Here is a 22,266-nt window from a genome sequence, read left to right on the forward strand (position 1 = left end):
ATCCTCCTATGTGGTCTACCTGCTAACACGCTCGCCCCTCTTCAGTCCATCCTTAATGCTGCTGCCCGACTGATCCACCTCTCGCCTCACTACCACCCCGCTTTTCCTCTCTGCATGTCCCTTCACTGGCTCCCAATCTTCCATCGTATCCAATTCAAACTACTAATATTGACTTACAAAGCCATCCACAAATTGTCTCCTCCATATATCTCTGAACTAATATCTCGCTACACTCCAAAACGTAATCTCCGGTCCTCCCAAGATCTCCTTCTCTCCTCCTCTCTCATTCGCTCCTCATGCAATCGCCTCCAAGAATTCTCCCGAACATCCCCAGTCTTCTGGAACTCTCTGCCTCAACACGTCAGACTATCTACTACACTTGCAAACTTCAAACGGAAACTAAAGACTCATCTGTTCAGAAATGCCTATAACCTTCAATGACCTCACTGCTTCACCACCGTGCAGAGCTTCCGCCCCACCACCGTGCGGAGCTGCTGCCGCCCCACCACCATGCGGAGCTGCTGCCGCCCCACCACCGTGCGGAGCTGCTGCCGCCCCACCACCGTGCGGAGCTGCTGCCGCCCCACCACCGTGCGGAGCTGCTGCCGCCCCACCACCGTGCGGAGCTGCCGCCGCCCCACCACCGTGCGGAGCTGCCGCCGCCCCACCACCGTGCGGAGCTGCCGCCGCCCCACCACCGTGCGGAGCTGCCGCCCCATCTACACCCCACCTGCTGTCTCCTCCCCATAATCCTATAGAATGTAAGCCTGCAAGGGCAGGGCCCTCTTCCCTCTGTACTAGTCTGTCTACTGTAACTTGTATATGTATTTTGTATGTAACCCCCTTCTCATGTACAGCACCATGGAACTAATGGTGCTCTATAAATAAATAATAATAATAATGGTGGGTCTGTCTGTGAAAGAGTTTTGGCGTTCAGAAAAAAATATTCAAATACTATAAACAATTAAGAACTAAGTACTTTATATTAGTATGAAATCGTAGTTTTCTATTGTTTGGCTTTCAACAGATTAAATTGTTGCTGTCTCCAATAGGATAGGTAACCTTGTGTTCAGAGAGCTCTTAGCTTGTATATAAGACTCCCTACTACATCTGGTAGTATCAGCAAGGAGAAGCCGTAACACCCAATAGTGTATTTTACTAATTACTCGACATACCTGCACCATTCTTAGCTCCTCAGCAATAGCTTCATAGGCTTGCTCACTCATCTCTGGAGGGATCGGTTCATCGATAATATTGCTGTCTAGATCATCTCCCCGTGACTTGGGTGTATCCATAAAGTCAGGCTGCAAGCAATCCGGGCTGGAACGTGGCACAAGTCGAGACCTCAAGTTGTAGGCTCTTGTGGGAGTAGTCATGTTCTAATAGCACATAAAAGAAATATGGAAGACCATTAAAGTGAAAATGGAGCATTATGTGCACAAGGAATGTCTAAGCCTTGGTGTAATAGTGAGAGCCATGTGAGTGCATTGATATGTTCCTATATATAGTGCTATATAACAACTGTATATTTATAACATAGTACAAGGACAAGGCATGTTATTATCAAGTGATATAATAACACCCAAACACGCAGTTTGTTTCAGAGAAAAAATGTCTAGGTTTCCCAATGATATCATTGGGAGAGCAGCTCTTTGAAGTAGCAGCTTTCTGACTCTGGTAACAGGGTAGGTACTAAGCTGGTGCCTACAGTTGCCATTAAGTAGCTTGTGCCGAAACTGCAATGTAAGGAAGTAATCAGCTTTCTAGAAGTAGCGGTTATTCCTTTTGCCTTAGGCTGGGGACAGGCGAACGTATGAAAAATCTTCAGGTTTTCGTATAGAAAACTTGGATGATTTTCATCCATATAGTCATCCATGACTCTGTATTTTAACACGTGTGACATCTGTATTGTGACATTAAAGAAGGGAATTTTGTTTACTTACCGTAAATTCCTTTTCTTCTAGCTCCTATTGGGAGACCCAGACAATTGGGTGTATAGCTTCTGCCTCCGGAGGCCACACAAAGTATTACACTTTAAAAAGTGTAACCCCTCCCCTCTGCCTATACACCCTCCCGTGCATCACGGGCTCCTCAGTTTTGGTGCAAAAGCAGGAAGGAGGAAACTTATAAATTGGTCTAAGGTAAATTCAATCCGAAGGATGTTCGGAGAACTGAAACCATGAACCAAAAGAACAATTCAACATGAACAACATGTGAACACAAAGAACAACAGCCCGAAGGGAACAGGGGCGGGTGCTGGGTCTCCCAATAGGAGCTAGAAGAAAAGGAATTTACGGTAAGTAAACAAAATTCCCTTCTTCTTTGTCGCTCCATTGGGAGACCCAGACAATTGGGACGTCCAAAAGCAGTCCCTGGGTGGGTAAAAGAATACCCCAATAAAAAGAGCCGACAACGGCTCCCTCTTACAGGTGGGCAACCGCCGCCTGAAGGACTCGCCTACCTAGGCTGGCATCTGCCGAAGCATAGGTATGCACCTGATAGTGTTTCGTGAAAGTGTGCAGACTCGACCAGGTAGCCGCCTGACACACCTGCTGAGCCGTAGCCTGGTGCCGCAATGCCCAGGATGCACCCACGGCTCTGGTAGAATGGGCTTTCAGCCCTGCAGGAATCGGAAGCCCAGAAGAACGGTAGGCTTCAAGAATCGGTTCCTTGATCCACCGAGCCAAGGTTGACTTGGAAGCCTGCGACCCCTTACGCTGGCCAGCGACAAGGACAAAGAGCGCATCAGAACGGCGCAGGGGCGCCGTGCGAGAAATGTAGAGCCGGAGTGTTCTCACTAGATCTAACAAATGCAACTCCTTTTCACATTGGTGAACTGGATGAGGACAAAAAGAAGGTAAGGAGATATCCTGATTGAGATGAAAAGGGGATACCACCTTAGGGAGAAATTCCAGGACCGGACGCAGAACCACCTTATCCTGGTGAAAAACCAGGAAGGGGGCTTTGCATGACAGCGCTGCCAACTCCGACACTCTACGGAGCGAAGTGACTGCCACTAGAAAAACCACCTTCTGCGAAAGACGTGAAAGGGAGACCTCCCGCAGTGGCTCGAAAGGTGGTTTCTGAAGAGCCTTTAGCACTCTTAAGATCCCATGGTTCCAGCGGCCTCTTGTAAGGTGGGACTATGTGGCAAACTCCCTGCAGGAACGTGCGGACCTGCGGAAGCCTGGCTAGACGCTTTTGAAAAAATACGGATAGCGCCGATACTTGTCCCTTGAGAGAGCCGAGAGACAACCCCTTGTCCATTCCGGATTGAAGGAAAGAAAGAAAAGTGGGTAAGGCAAACGGACAGGGGGTAAAACACTGATCAGAGCACCAGGATAAGAAGATCCTCCAAGTCCTATGATAGATCTTGGCGGACGTTGGTTTCCTGGCCTGTCTCATAGTGGCAATGACATCTTGAGATAAGCCTGAGGACGCTAGTAGCCATGACTCAATGGCCACACAGTCAGGTTGAGGGCCGCAGAATTCAGATGGAAAAATGGCCCTTGAGACAGCAAGTCTGGTCGGTCTGGTAGTGCCCACGGTTGACCCACCGTGAGGTGCCACAGATCCGGGTACCACGACCTCCTCGGCCAGTCTGGAGCGACGAGGATGGCGCGGCGGCAGTCGGACTTGATCTTGCGTAACACTCTGGGCAGCATTGCCAGAGGAGGAAATACATAAGGCAGTCGAAACTGCGACCAATCCTGAACTAATGCGTCCGCCGCCAGAGCTCTGTGATCTTGAGACCGTGCCATGAATGCCGGGACTTTGTTGTTGTGCCGAGACGCCATGAGCTCGACGTCCGGCGTCCCCCAGCGGCAACAGATCTCTTGAAACACGTCCGGGTGAAGAGACCATTCCCCTGCGTCCATGCCCTGGCGACTGAGAAAGTCTGCTTCCCAGTTTTCTACGCCCGGGATGTGAACTGCGGAGATGGTGGAGGCTGTGGCCTCCACCCACAGCAGAATCCGCCGAACTTCTTGGAAGGCTTGACGGCTGCGCGTGCCGCCCTGGTGGTTCATGTACGCGACCGCCGTGGCGTTGTCCGACTGTATGCGGATCTGCCTGCCCTCCAGCCACCGATGGAACGCCTTTAGGGCTAGGTACACTGCCCTTATCTCCAGAACATTGATCTGAAGGGAGGACTCTGTCGGAGTCCAGGTTCCCTGAGCCCTGTGGTGGAGAAAAACCGCTCCCCACCCTGACAGACTCGCGTCCGTCGTGACCACAGCCCAGGATGGGGGCAGGAAGGATTTTCCCTTCGACAGAGAAGTGGGAACAAGCCACCACTGAAGAGAGGTTTTGGCTGCCAGAGAAAGGGAGACGTTCCTGTCTAGGGACGTCGCCCTCCTGTCCCATTTGCGGAGAATGTCCCATTGGAGTGGACGCAGATGAAACTGCGCAAAGGGGACCGCCTCCATCGCTGCCACCATCTTCCCCAGGAAGTGCATGAGGCGCCTCAAGGGGTGTGACTGGGCCCGAAGGAGAGAGTGCACCCCAGCTTGCAGCGAACGCTGTTTGTCCAGCGGAAGCTTGACTATCGCTGAGAGAGTATGAAACTCCATCCCGAGGTAAGTCAGTGATTGGGCTGGAGTCAATTTTGACTTTGGGAAATTGATGATCCACCCGAACCTCTGGAGAGTCTCCAGAGCAACGGCCAGGCTGTGTTGACATGCCACCCGGGAGGGTGCCTTGACCAGGAGATCGTCTAAGTAAGGGATCACCGAGTGGCCCTGAGAGTGCAGGACTGCCACAACGGATGCCATGACCTTGGTGAAGACCCGTGGGGCTGTCGCCAGGCCGAAAGGCAGTGCCACAAACTGAAGGTGTTCGTCCCCAATGGCGAAACGCAGGAAGCGTTGATGCTCTGGTGCGATCGGCACATGGAGATAGGCATCCCTGATGTCGATTGATGCTAGGAAGTCTCCTTGAGACATCGAAGCGATGACAGAGCGGAGGGATTCCATGCGAAACCGTCTGGTTCTCACATGTCTGTTGAGCAATTTGAGGTCCAAAACGGGACGGAATGATCCGTCCTTTTTTGGCACCACGAACAGGTTGGAGTAAAAACCGCGACCACGTTCCTGAAGGGGAACGGGGATCACAACTCCTTCTGTCTTCAGAGTGTCCACCGCCTGAGCAAGTGCATCGGCTCGCTCGGGGGGCGGAGATGTTCTGAAGAAACGAGTCGGAGGAAGAGAGCAGAACTCTATCCTGTAACCGTGAGACAGAATGTCTCTCACCCATCGGTCTTGGACATGTGGCCACCAGGCGTCGCCAAAGCGGGAGAGCCTGCCACCGACCGAGGATGCGGTTTGTGGAGACCGAAAGTCATGAGGAGGCCGCCTTGGAGACGGTGCCGCCGGCGGTCTTTGGAGGACGTGACTTAGACCGCCATGCAGAAGAGTTCCTCTGGCTCTTCTGTGGCCTGTTGGACGAGGATGATTGGGATCTGGCTGAGGGCCGAAAGGACCGAAACCTCGCCTGAATTTTCCGTTGCTGAGGTCTTTTTGGCTTGGATTGGGGTAAGGACGAGTCCTTTCCCTTAGATTGCTTAATAATTTCATCCAATTGCTCGCCAAACAATCGGTCGCCAGAAAAAGGCAAACCGGTCAGGAACTTCTTGGAAGCAGAGTCTGCCTTCCATTCGCGTAGCCACATGGCCCTGCGGACTGCCACCGAATTGGCGGATGCTACCGCTGTACGGCTAGCAGAGTCCAGGACGGCGTTCATGGCGTAGGACGAAAAAGCCGACGCCTGAGAAGTCAAAGACGCTACTTGCGGAGCAGAGGTACGTGTGACCGCATTAATCTCCGACAGACAAGCTGAGATAGCTTGGAGTGCCCACACGGCTGCAAAGGCCGGGGCGAAAGACGCGCCTGTGGCTTCAAAGATGGATTTCATTAGGAGCTCTATCTGCCTGTCAGTGGCATCCTTGAGCGATGAACCGTCAGCCACTGCTACTACGGATCTAGCCGCCAGTCTAGAGACTGGAGGATCCACCTTGGGACATTGAGCCCAACCCTTGACTACGTCAGAGGGGAAGGGATAACGTGTGTCATTAAGGCGCTTAGTAAAGCGCTTGTCCGGAAATGCTCTGTGCTTCTGGACAGCATCTCTGAAGTTAGAGTGATCGAAAAAAGCACTCCGTGTACGTTTGGGAAACCTAAACTGGTGTTTCTCCTGCTGTGAAGCCGACTCCTCCACAGGTAGAGGCGGGGGAGATAGATCTAGCACCTGGTTGATTGACGCTATAAGGTCATTTACTATGGTGTCCCCTTCAGGTGTATCAAGATTGAGAGCAACGTCAGGGTCAGAGCCCTGGGCTGCGACCTCTGCCTCATCCTCCAGAGAGTCCTCAAGGTGAGACCCCGAACAGCGTGATGAAGTCGGGGAAGATTCCCAGCGAGCCCGCTTAGCCGGTCTGGGACTGCGGTCCGTGCCGGAGTCCTCCACGTGATACCTAGGGGCCACCCCAGGAGCATGCTGCGGCGCAGACCGAGAGGGGCCTGGGGGCGATGACCCCGCAGTGCCTGGGGCCTGTGTAAGGGCCGGTCTGGACTGCAAGGCTTCTAGTATCTTAGCAGACCATTTGTCCATAGACTGAGCCATGGATTGTGAAAGTGACTCAGAGAGTTTCTCAGCCAAAACTGCAAACTCTGTCCCTGCCACCTGGACAGGGGAGGCCGGCGGTTCTACCTGGGCCGAGGGTCCCACCAGTGCCCGAGGCTCCGGCTGAGCGAGTGCCACAGGGCCCGAGCATTGCTCACAGTGAGGGTAGGTGGAACCTGCAGGTAGCATAGCCGCACAAGAGGTACAGGTTGCAAAATAACCCTGTGTCTTGGCACCCTTGCTCCTTGTGACCGACATGCTGTTGTCTCCTAGGAGAGTGATCACTGAGGGTATATAGCCAAAGGCTAAACACTGCGGCCGAACCTAGAAAATGTATATAAATATATATTAAATATATAATATATATATAATATATATATATATAAATATATATAATATATATAATATATATATAAATATATATAATATATATATATATATATATAATATATATATATATATATATATATATATATAATATATATATATATATATATATAATATATATAATATATATATATATATAATATATATATATATATATAATATATATATATATATATATATATAATATATATATATATATATAATATATATATATATATAATATATATATATATATATATATATATATAATATATATATATATATAATATATATAATATATATATATATATAATATATATATATATATATATATATATATATATATATATATAATATATATATATATATATAATATATATATATATATATATATATATATATATATAGTTTCGGCACCCTAGGGGGACCAGCACCGTGTGACCGGTGTGGCTTACCGACCGCCCAGAGCGGTGTGTGTCCACCAGATTCCCTGCCTTGGGTCTCCCAGAGCTGCAGTCAGAAGTCCTCCACCGGCAGAATGTGTTTAAAACATGGCTGCCGGCGTTCTAAGGGGAGGAGGGAGCCGTGGGCGTGATCAATAAAGTGCGGGAATCTGGTGCCCCAGAGTGATGAGTGAGGGGGGAGGAGGACACTAAAGTATGCTCCAGCCCTCACAGTCGACGTCAGGCCGACCGTCCCGCCCTTACCCCTGACTGGCAGGCCCGGGGGCGGGAGTTTAATGCACTAGGCCGCAAAAGCCGGGGACTAAATTTAATACCGCGGCCGGCAAGCAGGCGCGGTCGGCGCGGTAGTCCCGGTCGTCACACAAAAACAGCAGCCGCTGCAGCGTCTGAGACCAAGTGCTCCATGCACCGTCCCCAAGGGGACACAGAGTACCTTTATGATGCAGGGCCTGTCCCTGATGATACTCAGTCTCCTGTCCGTCAGAATCCCACAGGGGCTGCGGAGGGAGCCCAGTCCCAGTGCCTGGATGACCGGTTAGGATCCCACTTCTCCCAGAGCCTCTAAGGGATGGGGAAGGAAAACGGCATGTGGCTCCAGCCTTTGTACCCGCAATGGGTACCTCAACCTTAACAGCACCGCCGACTTAGTGGGGTGAGAAGGGAGCATGCCGGGGGCCCTGTTAGGGGCCCTCTTTTCTTCCATCCGATACAATCAGCAGCTGCTGCTGACTAAAATGTGGAGCTTGAGTGAATGTGTGCCTCCTTCAACACAAAGCATAAAACTGAGGAGCCCGTGATGCACGGGAGGGTGTATAGGCAGAGGGGAGGGGTTACACTTTTTAAAGTGTAATACTTTGTGTGGCCTCCGGAGGCAGAAGCTATACACCCAATTGTCTGGGTCTCCCAATGGAGCGACAAAGAAATTTTATAATGTACATGATCATATAAAGTTTCTAACATTATTAATGGCAATGTACTGCACAAAAGAGGATTTTGGGTATTCACTGTAAAATCTCTTTCTTGGGGAACACAAGTAACCATGGGTGTATTCTGCTGTCCCTAGGAGGCTGACACTAGGCAAAAAATGTTGTCTTATCCTCATCAGGGTACACCCACCAACTGGCATGATATGAAGAGAATTTTGTTCATGCAGGTCATCATTAGGTCGATGTCGGGAGTCCCCCACCTTTGACAGATTTTGTTGAACACAAACGTACTGAGGGACAACTCTTCCGAAGAGAGGCCCCAATGACTTAGGAAGTCGGCTGCCCACTTGTCCATGCCTGGAATGTGTACACAGAGGACCTAGAACACACACACCTAAAACACACCGTTTGGCCCGAGTGACTTCGGACATGAGGGGCTTGATTCGTGTTCCACCCTTATGGATTTTGTATGCCACCGGCGTGGCATTGCTGGATTGAATACATACTTGACGACCAGTTAGGAGATCCTGCCAGTGAAAGAGAGAGATAGATGACTAAGTTTTAGGATGTTGATGAGGAGAGAAGCTGCCCAAAAGTTCCTGCGACCTTGACATGTGTGATGGATAAATACCACTCCCCAACCAGGAAGGCAGACATCTGTTGTGACAATCTGTCAGTGGAGAGGAAGGAATTATCTCACATGCCGAATGAAAGAAGGAAGACTCCACCAGGCCAGTGACTGGTCACTCGAAAAGATAAAATGGGTTGGTCTAGGGAGGAAATTCTCTTGTCTCAAGCTGACAGGAGGGCCAGCTGGAGGGGTAGAATATGGAACCGAACAAAGGGAATGGCCGCCATTGCGGCAAATATCTTACCTAGCACACTCAGGCATTTTTGCCTTGCTCCCTTAGGGTCTGCATGAGTGAGCAAATCCCAAGGAGGAAAGCTGAAAAATCTTTTCTTCTGGAAGATAAACCGTGGCGTGAGTGGTGTTGATTAGCATGCTTAGGAAGACTAGGTGCTGGACCAGGATCAGCGATGACATTGCTGTGTTGACAAGCAAGCCAAATAGAGAGTGCTTTGAAGGCTTTTTCAACAGACCAGGTAGGGTGGGGTTTTTATCAGGTCGTTGTGATAGGAAACGACTACTATCCCTTTGGGGTGAAAAACTGACATGACCTTCGTGAACACTCTGGGCGCTGAGGCAAGACAAAAGGGAATAGCTGTGAACTGGAAGTGGGAACCCTAAACCGCAAAGCTGAGAAACCTCATGAGCGGCACAAATTGGAATATGAAGGTAGGCATCTTGAATATTCATCAAGCAGAAGAATTGTCGGGTTCCATAGAGGAAATCACCGAGCACGGGGACTCCATCCTGAAGAAACAATCTCTCCTGTTAAGGAGCTTAAAATCCAAGATCAGACAGACGACGCCGTCCTTCTCGGAGACCACGAAAAAGTTGGAATGGAAATCTGAGAAGCGTTTTTGAGAAGAGACGTGTATGAGGACACCTACCTGGAGGAAAGAGATGGCCTGAAAAAAATACGGGAACCTGGGATGGGACCCTTGGGGGCAGGACTCGAAGAAGCACTGACAGGGAAGAGAATAAATAAGAGAATTTTGTTTACTTACCGTAAATTCTTTTTCTTATAGTTCCGTAATGGGAGACCCAGACCATGGGTGTTTAGCTTCTACCTCTGGAGGACACACAAAAGGACTACACTTAAAAGTGTAGCTCCTCCCCCTGAGCTTATACACCCCCTGGTGAGCAGACCCAGCCAGTTTAATGCAAAAGCTGAAGGAGAATAGCCACCCACAAGTAGGACAGAGCAATAGCCGGAACAACCGGAAACTCTGTCCACGACAACAGCCGGTGATAACACGCGGAACAAGAAAAGTGCCAACAGGCAACAGGGAGGGTGCTGGGTCTCCCATTACGGAACTATAAGAAAAAGAATTTACGGTAAGTAAACAAAATTCTCTTTTTCTTTATCGTTCCTATGGGAGTCCCAGACCATGGGACGTCTCAAAGCAGTCCATGGGTGGGAAATAAACAGAAAAAACTAAGAAGTAGGCAGAACCTAACTTCACAAATGGGCGACAGCCGCCTGAAGGATGAGTCTGCCCAAGCTCGCATCTGCCGAAGCATGAGCATGCACTTGGTAGTGCTTCGAAAAGGTATGTAGGCTAGTCCAAGTGGCAGCCTGACAGACTTGTTGAGCCGTAGCCTGGTGCCTGAAAGCCCAAGAGGCACCAACAGCTCTGGTCGAATGTGCCTTGATCCCCGGCGGGGGAGGCACCTGAGAACTATGGTAGGCGTCCGAAATGGTCGATCTGATCCAACGGGCTAAGGTCGGCTTAGAAGCAGAGAGACCCTTGCGCCGACCTGTGGTTAGCACAAAAAGAGGAGGTGCACCGCCTAATAGAAGTGGTGCGGGACACTTAGATCCGGAGCGCCCGCACCAGATCCAGAGTATGCAGCGCTTTTTCAAAGCGATGAACAGGAGCCGGACAAAAGGAAGGTAGGGTAATGTCCTGGTTAAGGTGGAAAGGAGAGACCATCTTAGGAAGAAAGTCCGGAGTCGGACGGAGAACCACCTTGTCTTGATGAAAAACTAAAAAAGGTGACTCTGAAGAGAGCGCGGCCAAAACAGAGACTCTCCTGAGGGAAGTTATGGCCACCAGAAAGACCACTTTCTGAGAAAGACGATCCAAAGAGACCTCCCTAAGAGGCTCAAAGGGGGTTTCTGCAAAACCGTGAGAACCAAATTAAGGTCCCAGGGATCCAAGGGCCGCCGGTAAGGTGGAATGATGTGAGACGCGCCTTGCATGAAGGTGCGGACCTGAGCCAGCCGAGCGAGACGCCGCTGGAACAGTACTGACAGAGCTGAGACTTGTCCCTTGAGAGAGTTGAGGGACAGTCCTAGCTGCAGACCGGACTGTAGAAAAGACAGAAGGGTCGGCAAGGAGAATGGCCAAGGAGGATGGTCAGTAGAGCGACACCAGGACAGGAAAATTTTCCAAGTCCTGTGATAGATCTTAGCGGAGGAAGACTTACGGGCCCGAGTCATAGTGGAGATGACTTCAGGGGGAATACCAGAAGCCGTCAAAATCCAGGACTCAAGAGCCACGCCGTCAATTTGAGAGCCGCAGAATTCAGGCGGAAAAACGGCCCTTGTGAGAGCAGGTCTGGACGATCCGGGAGATGCCACGGCATCTCCACGGACAGATGGAGCAGGTCTGGATACCAAGCTCGCCTGGGCCAGTCCGGTGCAATGAGGATGACTCGACAGCCCTCCATTCTGATCTTGCGCAGAACTCTGGGCAAGAGAGCTAGAGGGGGAAACACGTAGGACAGACGAAACTGGGACCAGTCTTGAACCAGTGCGTCCGCGGCGAATGCCTGAGGGTCGTGGGAGCGAGCCACGTAAACGGGAACCTTGTTGTTGAGACGAGATCCACGTCCATTAGATCCACGTCCGGAGTGCCCCATTTGCGGCAGATTGACTGAAACACTGCCGGGTGCAGGGACCACTCGCCACCGTCCACGGTTTGACGGCTGAGATAATCTGCCTCCCAGTTTTCCACGCCTGGGATGTGGACTGCGGATATGGTGGACTTTGAGTCCTCCGCCCATTGAAGGATGCGTTGTACCTCCAACATTGCCAGGCGGCTGCGTGTCCCGCCTTGGTGATTGATGTAGGCAACCGCTGTCGCGTTGTCTGACTGGACTCGAATGTGCCTGCCCGCCAACAGGTGGTGAAAAGCTAGGAGAGCTAGAAGCACGGCTCTGGTTTCCAGCACATTGATTGGAAGGGCTGACTCGGACGGAGTCCAAGTGCCCTGCGCTCTGTGGTGGAGATATTCCGCTCCCCAGCCGGATAGACTGGCATCCGTGGTGAGAATCACCCAGGACGGGGCCAGGAAGGAGCGCCCCTGGGACAGGGAGAGAGGCCGAAGCCACCACTGAAGAGAGCTCCTGGTTTGTGGCGACAGAGCCACTAACCTGTGTAAGGAGGAAGGCTGCTTGTCCCAACAGTGGAGAATGTCCAGCTGCAGGGGGCGCAGATGGAACTGGGCAAAGGGAACAGCCTCCATGGACGCCACCATTTGACCCAGCACCTGCATCAGACGCCTGAGGGTATAACGGCGGGGCCTCAGCAGAGAGCGCACCGCTAGCTGAAGGGACTGCTGTTTGACTAAGGGCAACTTCACAAGTGCCGACAAGGTCTCGAACTGCATCCCTAGGTACGCGAGACTCTGGGTCGGAGTCAGAGTGGATTTGGGCAGATTGACCAGCCACCCGAATTGAGCCAGAGTGGAGAGAGTGAGCGAGACACTCCGCTGACAATCTGCGCTAGATGAAGCCTTGACTAGGAGGTCGTCCAGGTAAGGAATTACTGCCAACCCCTGGAGGTGCAGAACTGCAATCACTGCTGCCATGACCTTGGTGAATACCCGAGGGGCGGTGGCCAACCCGAAGGGAAGAGCCACGAATTGGAAATGATCTTCTCCTACTGCAAAACGTAGCCAACGCTGGTGAGACACTGCAATTGGCACATGCAGATAGGCATCTCTGATGTCGATGGATGCCAGGAAATCCCCTTGGGACATAGAGGCAATGACTGATCGCAGAGACTCCATGCGAAAAGGCCGCACCTGAACATGCTTGTTGAGAAGCTTCAGATCCAGGATGGGCCGGAAGGTACCGTCCTTTTTGGGAACTAGGAAGAGATTTGAGTAGAAACCTCTGAACCGTTCCCGAGCGGGAACCGGTACAATCACTCCATTGGCCCGCAAGGCTGCCACGGCCTGTGAGAAGGCGGCGGCCTTGGAACAGGGAGGAGTTGAGAGAAAAAATCTGTTTGGCGGACTGGAAGAAAATTCTATCCTGTAGCCGTGGGAGATGATATCTCTCACCCACTGATCGGAGACGTGTTGAAACCAAGCGTCGCCAAAGTGGGAGAGCCTGCCACCGACTAAGGACGTCGCTGGAGCGGACAGATAGTCACGAGGAGGCTGCCTTGGTGGCAGCAGCTCCTGCGGTCTTCTGTGGACGCGCTTTAGGGCGCCAGTTGGATTTCTGGTCCTTGGCTGAGTTAGCGGACGAGGCCGAGGGCTTAGAGGACGACCAGTTGGAGGAATGAAAGGAGCGAAACCTCGACTGATTCCTACCCTGGGCAGGTTTCCTGGCTTTGGTTTGTGGCATGGAAGTACTCTTCCCGCCAGTTACTTCCTTAATAATTTCATCCAGCTGTTCTCCGAACAGCCGGGACCCAGCAAAAGGGAGCCCAGCAAGGTGCTTCTTTGAAGAAGCATCTGCCTTCCACTCTCGAAGCCACAAGATTCTGCGGATAGCGAGGGAATTAGCCGAAGCCACCGCAGTGCGGTGAGAAGCCTCCAGCATGGCAGACATGGCATAGGATGAAAAGGCCGAAGCTTGGGAAGTTAAGGCATCCATTTCGGGCATAGATTCCCTAGTGAGGGAATGCATCTCCTCTAGAGAAGCAGAGATGGCTTTGAGAGCCCACACTGCTGCAAAAATCGGAGAAAACGCGGCTCCCGCCGCTTCATATACGGATTTGGCCAGAAGGTCAATCTGGCGGTCAGTGGAATCCTTAAGGGAAGTGCCATCAGCCACCGACACAACGGTCCGGGCTGCGAGCCTAGACACCGGAGGGTCTACCTTTGGGGAGTGAGCCCACTCCTTGACCACCTCAGGTGGAAAGGGGAAACGGTCATCAGAACCACGCTTGGGGAAGCGTTTGTCAGGACAGGCCCTGGGTTTGGTCACAGTGGTCTGAAAACTGGAGTGGTTAAAGAACACACTCTTTGTTCTCTTAGGCGAGGTAAACTGGTGCTTTTCTGCCATAGAGGGTTGCTCCTCTGGTACTGGCGGATTGAGATCCAGTACAGAATTAATAGAAGCACTAAGATCTGAGTCACTTTCGGACAGATCAATGGGGTACATGTAGTTAGCCTCCGAGCCCCCTGTAAAGGCATCCTCTTCATCCTGCGAGTCAGCTCTGGAATCAGAGCCACGGAAGGAGGAGGGAGAGGGAACCCTGCGTCTCTTCTCAGGAGGACGGGGTCTGGGCCCTGATGATGAATCCTCTGTGAGCTCCTGTCCTGAAAGAGCCCTAGCAGCAGAGGTAGCCTGTGAAGGGGGCTGATGCATACTCAGCAAGGTCTTGGACAGAAGTCCCATGGACTCAGCAAAGGACTGGGAGATAGACCTAGAAAAGGATTCTACCCAAGCCGGGGGATAAGCCACAGAAGCAGGAGCAGCCTGAGAGACCACTGGGGGTGAGACTCCAGGCTGTGGCACCACCAAGTTAGAGCAGGCATCACAATGTGGATAGGTGCTCAGTTCAGGAGCAGGAGCTTACATACAGTGCATACTGAATAAAGCTTTGGGGCCTTGCTCCTCGTGTGGGACATGCTGCTGGAGTGAGGGCTCTGCCAGAGAATGACCCCCAGAGAGTATATACAGACGGTCCACAACCGGAGACCGGTTGTGGCTTACCAGACCGCTGTGCAGAGCGGTGTTGTGTGCCCTCCAGATCCCGAAGCACGACCTCCAAGCACAGCACCTCAGCAGGGATGCTGCAGACCAGCGCTGCAAAGACTGAACGCAGAGAGAACGCTGAGAAAATGGCCACCGGAGCGAAGAGAGGGGGCGGGACTTGCTTGAGGAGCGGGATCTGGAGGGCCATAGAGACCTACAGGGGAGGGGACACACACTGCAGCACTGCAGTGGGGAGTGTCCCTCCCCTGTACAGAACGGCCGCCGGGAGGAGCAGAGACTGTCCCTCTGCATGAGTGACATGCGAGGGCAGTGAAACAGAAACTAGGCCTCCGGCGAAGCCGGGGCCTAAATTTGAGTGGCGCGGCCGACGCGCAGGCACCATCGGCGCGGTTCTCAGGCAACAGCTAGAGAACCCGCCGGAAATGTCAGTAAATGCAATAAACACACTCTCCCCCAACAATAAAGTACAGGGACCCCGAAATATAAACGTCTCAGGTACTTAGCTTCTGAGACGCAGGGCCAGGTCCCTGGGGATGAGTGCTCCTGTCCAGCAGGGTCCTGAAGGACTGCGGATGGAGACCGGTCTCCTGCCAAGCATGGAGACAGTGCTGGCTCCCACTTCAAGCCAGAGCCCAGGAGGGATGGTGAAGGAGCACGGCATGTAAGGTTTCAGCCTAGGAATCAACCTTAACAACACCGCCGACACAGTGGGGTGAGAAGGGACATGCCGGGGGTCCAGACGTGGACCACAACTCTTCATCTCATTCCAAAAGGAAAAAAATCATATGAGAATGCATGTGTGGATGTATGCCTCCTGAACACAAAGCGATAAACTGGCTGGGTTTGCTCACCAGGGGGTGTATAAGCTCAGAGGGAGGAGCTACACTTTTAAGTGTAGTACTTTGTGTGTCCTCCAGAGGCAGAAGCTAAACACCCATGGTCTGGGTCTCCCATAGGAACGATGAAGAAAATTAAATTTTGGAACCAGTGCTTACAATCTCCCTGACCCAGGCATCATCAACTACAGAGAGACACACATCCCAGAAGAAAAACCGGCTGCCACCCACCATGAGAGAATTCTCAGGTGTCAAGTGGAATAGAGTCTGTTAGACCTGGACTTTGACAACACCGTGGACACCAGGAAGGATTGTGCTTAAAAGGAAGGCCTTCTTTCCTGATGGACTGGGGACCGATCTTTTTGGGAGAAGGTCCCAGAGGACGAAAACGTAAGACAGGCAGGAAGCCAAAAGGGTGTCTCCTGGAGTGCAAATGCTTGTGTGTTTGGGCTGGGGAAGAGAGGCACTTCCGGAGGTGTAAGAGATTAGTTGATATAGCTTAGTACTGAAGAGACAAAACCCCTGGAAAGGAAGGCTGGTGAAACTTTTTGGTTGCCGCGTTCCAAATGTTAAGCCAGTGGAGCCTACGGATGGCTACACTGTTGCTCACGGCAAGAACAACCGGCGACGGCTAGGGAGGCCTCAAGTAATACTTAATAGTCTTAAACGTAGACCTGGAGAGGGCTTTGATGTGCCTAAACGATAGGATCCTTGAGGGGGGTCCCATATAGCAGAGACAGGATGGTAATGGTGGACAATTGGCAGAAAGGGGAGGGGGGTTCCACGGCCAGGGACTCAACCCATTTGTTGAGTAGGTCGGGTGCAAAAGGATATAAAATATCCAGGTGCTTTGTACCCTGGAGACATTTTACCAGGTTCTCCCATTGCTCACTGAATATTCAGTCAAACTCCTCGTGATTGGAAAACAACGGAGGAGGCCGTTTCACCTTTTTGAAGGTGACTGAGCACACCGGAGGGGAAGACTCATCTTGTTTGGCCTTGAGAGTCTGATTTACAGCAAACCTCATGCCATTGACCATATCCTGAAGTTTGGGGGTCTGTTCTGGGTCAAAATCAGAAACTGACTGTAAACTTAGGTCAGACCCTAGGACAACCTGAGGGTAGGGAGAAAAGGAGCGAGATACCGAGGCCAACCTAGAAGGCAAGAGTGATCCAGACAAGAAAGTGGAGTATGCCTGCTTCTTGAGCCTTGTACGTGATCTGCCATGCAGGGACAAGTAAGTAGATGAATGCAATTCATCCTGGGAAATGATTGTAGCACCATCAGTGGCCAGCTGGTTAGGCAGGCGTTCCAGGATATGTACCAATGACTAGGACACCTATTTTAGGTCTGCTACTGGTTGTGATAGAGCAGCAGCAAAAATGAGGAGGCACGGGGCTCCTCTGAGGCCTGCATGGAGGGGGTGCAACAGTCAAGACAGAGTGGCAAAACCTGACCTATTGGCAATTTCGTCTTACAGGAAGAGCAAGCGTAGTGAAGTAAAATGGTGATGGTGCGGGAGTGAGACTCCCTGGAGTTATGCATAAAGTGATAGCTTGGGGTCAGAGGACTGCTGAGGAGTGCTGTGCCTGAGAAAAAGGAAACTAGCCTCGACAGAGCCTACCTGGTCCTATGCAGGCAGTCTGTGTTTCAGCGTGGAACCCGCAAGAGAAGCTGCAAAGGCCATAATGTTGGACGGGAAAATGATGCTGGAGAGACAAGGGTGCAATGAAAAACCCAAGCTAAAAAGGAGCCAACGAGAGGCGCTCCTATAGGAGGAAAGAGGTGAGAAATATTCCCAATGCTGATTGGTATAAGATAAGGCCTTTTCCCCCTGCCATGCCCTAGAAAAGCCAGAGACTAAATATAGCAGGAAAGGACATGAGCCGGGCGAGGAATGAGCGCTAAGCGAGTTCACCCCCTGTGAGGATCCTGACCTGGAGTCCCCACCATAGTTAAGACCTCTGTGGAAGTGAAATCTAATTTGAACGTATCCAGACTCCTCCTTCACAGTCCAAAACACAGTATCGGGGACCTTGGGTGAGAGGATTCTGGAAACGGGTAGGTCTTCCTTCTCGCACCATCGTAGTCCTGGAAAGCGCAAAAGATGGCATCACACGCCCTGGAGGGAGGAGGGATAGTTCACCAAGACAACACTGCTGTCTTCCACCTGGCAATGTCTCCCTGGGCGAGCGAGCTGGCATAGACCACCTGTCATTAGCAGCCAGAGACAGTCGACGCGTTAGGGTCTAGCTTTGTACACTGGAAAGGGTATGATGTGGATCAGACCACAGCAGCATATACCCATGATTACCTGTGTCCCCCCAAAAAAACTCATCTGAACTGAACAAATGTCAGTGTACTATCCAATTTTTAGTCAGATAGACATGTACAAATAATACTCTCTGAACAAACCATGAGAAAGTAAAGCAAATAAGTTAAATTTTCTTTTCAATTTACCTTTATTGTCTCTACATGCATTTTGTTTAGCTGCGATACTTCATTCCTCTTATGAGCCTTTATAGCGTCCAAAATATTTTCAAGATGGTTGTTGGTTTTGTATAGAGACTGAAGCTCTGACTCTTGCTCCACTTGCTTCTTCCTAGATAGAAACACAATCACATGGAAAGGTTGCAGCATTAAAATATCTAGATTATTTGGGGGATTTAGATATCACTTGTAATGGTAGAAAAAGAAACTTATAAAATTCAGATGCTCAAATACATTTAAAACCCAAATTAAAGCAACCAGGTCCAGGAAATGCTACCTCACAATGGCCTTAGGCTGCTTTCACACATCCGGTTTTAGCAGAGCCGGCCAATGCGACTCTAAAACCTATGCAACGGATGCAGCGACAATACCGCATCCTTTGCATAAGTTTTTGACATGCGGCCCGTCCGGTTTTTGCCGCTTGCGGCACACTACTGAGCATGCGCAGTGGAAAAAAAATGCATGCGGTGGCCGGATGCGGTTTGCTGTAGGATGCCGCATGCGGCGTCCATAGGCATGCATTGCAAATCGCACCGCATCGGCCGGATGCGGTGCAATGCGTTTTTTTGCCAGACAAAAAAACGTGCCAGGCAGCGTTCCATCCGGCCGCCGCATCGGCTAAATCTGCCGCATGCGGCAAAAACCGGACCGAACGCAAGCCTATGCGGCACAATCCGGCACTAATGAAAGTCTATGTAAAAAAACCCGCAACCGTCGGCAAAAAAAACGGTTGCGGTTTTTCTGCAAAGCGCCGGATTGTGCCGCACAGGAAAAAACGGATGTGTGAAAGCAGCCTTATAGGGCATGCTAATATATACATTGAGGACAATCCATTGCACAAGTCACCAGAATTCTGAAATTGCGCAGAAATCTTGCCACTTTTGACTTCAGTTCATGCAACTTTTTGAATAGTGAGAAGAGTGCAGAGGGGGCATGGGCTATCGTGTAGGGGGAGGGGGCATGGGCAAGTGTGAAGAAGGCATGGTCGAGTGTGCCTGAAAATTTTTTCATAATACACACCACAAAGGTGGCAGCCGATTCAAAGAAATAGCCAACAACCACAAATAATAAAATTAATATCTCTTTATTGACAAAATTACATAAAACATTTGAAAAGGTTTAAAATGATGATATGAAGAGGAGGCTGACACACAGTACTAAGCATCAATGGTATATTGTAAATTCAATATAAGTGCAAAGGTGCAATTTATATAAACGGCCACTAGATGGCAAGATAGAGAAAGAGAGAATTTTGTTACTTACCGTAAATTCTTTTTCTTATAGTTCCGTATTGGGAGACCCAGACCATGGGTGTTTAGCTTCTGCCTCCGGAGGAGACACAAAGTACTACACTTAAAAGTGTAGCTCCTCCCTCTGAGGTTATACACCCCCTGGTAGCCAGTCCTAGCCAGTTTAGTGCAAAAGCTGAAGGAGAATAGCCACCCACAAGTAGAACCGAGTAAGAACCGGAACAACCGGAGACTCTGTCCACGACAACAGCCGGTGATAATACACGGAACAGGAAAATTGCCAACAGGCAACAGGGAGGGAGCTGGGTCTCCCAATACGGAACTATAAGAAAAAGAATTTATGGTAAGTAACAAAATTCTCTTTTTCTTTATCGTTCCTTTGAGAGACCCAGACCATGGGACGTCTCAATGCAGTCCATGGGTGGGAAATAAACAGAAAACTAAGAAGTAGGCAGAACCTAACTTCACAAATGGGCGACAGCCGTCTGAAGGATGCGTCTGCCCAAGCTCGCATCTGCCGAAGCATGAGCATGCACTTGGTAGTGCTTCGAAAAGGTATGCAGGCTAGTCCAAGTGGCAGCCTGACAGACTTGTTGAGCCGTAGCCTGGTGCCTGAAAGCCCAAGAGGCACCGACAGCTCTGGTCGAGAGTGCCTTGATCCCCGGCGGGGGAGGCACCTGAGTACACTGGTAGGCGTCCGAAATGGTCGACCTAATCCAACGGGCTAAGGTCGGCTTAGAAGCAGAGAGGCCCTTGCGCCGGCCTGTGGTTAGCACAAAAAGAGAAGTGCACCGCCTAAGAGCAGCGGTGCGAGACACACAGATCCGGAGAGCACGCACCAGATCCAGAGTATGCAACGCTTTTTCAAAGCGATGAACAGGGGCCGGACAGAAGGAAGGCAAGGTAATGTCCTGGTTAAGGTGGAAGGGAGAAACCACCTTAGGAAGAAAGTCCGGGGTCGGACGGAGAACTACCTTGTCTTGGTGAAAACCCAAAAAAGGTGACTCCGAGGAGAGCGCAGCCAAATCAGAGACTCTCCTGAGAGAAGTTATGGCAACTAGAAAGGCCACCTTTTGAGAAAGACGATGCAAAGAAACCTCCCTAAGAAGCTCAAAGGGGGGTTTCTGCAATACCGTGAGGACCAAGTTAAGGTCCCAGGGATCCAAGGGCCGCCGATAAGGCGGAATGATGTGAGACGCACCTTGCATGAAGGTGCGGATCTGAGCCAGCCGGGCGAGACGCCGCTGGAACAGCACTGATAGGGCTGAGACTTGTCCCTTGAGAGAGTTGAGGGACAGTCCTAGCTGCAGACCGGACTGTAAAAAAGACAGAAGGGTCGGCAACGAGAATGGCCAAGAAGAATGGCCGGAAGAGAGACACCAGGACAGGAACATTCTCCAAGTCCTGTGATAGATCTTGACGGAGGAAGACTTACGGGCCCGAGTCATAGTGGAGATGACTTCAGGAGGAATACCAGAAGCCGTCAAAATCCAGGACTCAAGAGCCACGCCGTCAATTTGAGTGCCGCAGAATTCGGGCGGAAAAACGGACCTTGCGAGAGCAGGTCTGGACGGTCCGGAAGATGCCACGGCATCTCCACGGACAGTTGGAGAAGGTCCGGATACCAAGCTCGCCTGGGCCAGTCCGGTGCAATGAGGATGACTCGACGGCCCTCCATTCTGATCTTGCGCAGGACTCTGGGCAAGAGAGCTAGAAGGGGAAACACATAGGACAGACGAAACTGGGACCAGTCTAGAACCAGAGCGTCCGCGGCGAAGGCCTGAGGATCGTGGGAGCGAGCCACGTAAACCGAAACCTTGTTGTTGTGACGGGATGCCATTAGGTCCACGTCTGGAGTGCCCCACTTGCGGCAGATTGACTGAAACACTGCCGGGTGCAGGGACCACTCGCCACCGTCCACGGATTGACGACTGAGATAATCTGCCTCCCAGTTTTCTACGCCAGGGATGTGGACTGCGGATATGGTGGACTTGGAGTCCTCCGCCCATTGAAGAATGCGTTGGACCTCCAACATTGCCAGGCTGCTGCGTGTCCCGCCTTGGTGATTGATGTAGGCAACCGCTGTCACGTTGTCTGACTGGACTCGAATGTGCCTGCCCACCAACAGGTGGTGAAAGGCTAGGAGAGCTAGAAGCACAGCTCTGGTTTCCAGCACATTGATTGAAAGGGCTGACTCGGACGGAGTCCAAGTGCCCTGAGCTCTGTGGTGGAGATGTACCGCTCCCCAGCCGGATAGGCTGGCATCCGTGGTGAGAATCACCCAGGACGGAGCCAGGAAGGAGCGCCCTTGGGACAGGGAGAGGGGTCGAAGCCACCACTGAAGAGAGCTCCTGGTCCGTGGCGACAGAGCCACTAACCTCTGTAAGGAGGAAGGCCGCTTGTCCCAACAGCGGAGGATGTCCAGCTGCAGGGGACGCAGATGGAACTGGGCAAAGGGAACCGCCTCCATGGAAGCGACCATTTGACCCAGCACCTGTATCAGGCGCCTGAGGGAATAACGGCGGGGCCTCAGGATAGAGCGCACCGCTAGCCGGAGAGACTGCTGTTTGTCTAAGGGAAACTTCACAAGTGCCGGCAAAGTCTCGAACTGCATCCCTAGGTATGTGAGACTCTGGGTCGGAGTCAGAGTGGATTTGGGAAGATTGACAATCCACCCGAATTGGGCTAGGGTGGCGAGAGTGAGCGAAACACTCCGCTGACAGTCTGCGCTGGATGTACCCTTGACCAGAAGGTCGTCCAGATAAGGAAGCACTGCTAACCCCTGG

At 51.3% G+C, this 22,266-nt stretch overlaps 1 protein-coding gene across 1 annotated transcript in view; it reads right to left on the reverse strand.

The window, feature by feature from the left end:
- The window catches only part of KIF15 (kinesin family member 15), a 263,264-nt gene that overhangs the window by 92,895 nt on the left and 148,103 nt on the right, over positions 1-22,266 (reverse strand). The window contains exons 16-17 of the mRNA XM_075315169.1: positions 18,201-18,342; positions 1,176-1,379 (exon numbers count right to left, since the gene is read on the reverse strand). Of these exons, the coding sequence (XP_075171284.1) occupies positions 1,176-1,379; positions 18,201-18,342 (346 nt within the window). The remainder of the gene's footprint in view (positions 1-1,175; positions 1,380-18,200; positions 18,343-22,266) is intronic.

Source organism: Anomaloglossus baeobatrachus, chromosome 6, assembly GCF_048569485.1.
Source record: "Anomaloglossus baeobatrachus isolate aAnoBae1 chromosome 6, aAnoBae1.hap1, whole genome shotgun sequence".
In the NCBI taxonomy this organism is placed as follows: domain Eukaryota; kingdom Metazoa; phylum Chordata; class Amphibia; order Anura; family Aromobatidae; genus Anomaloglossus; species Anomaloglossus baeobatrachus.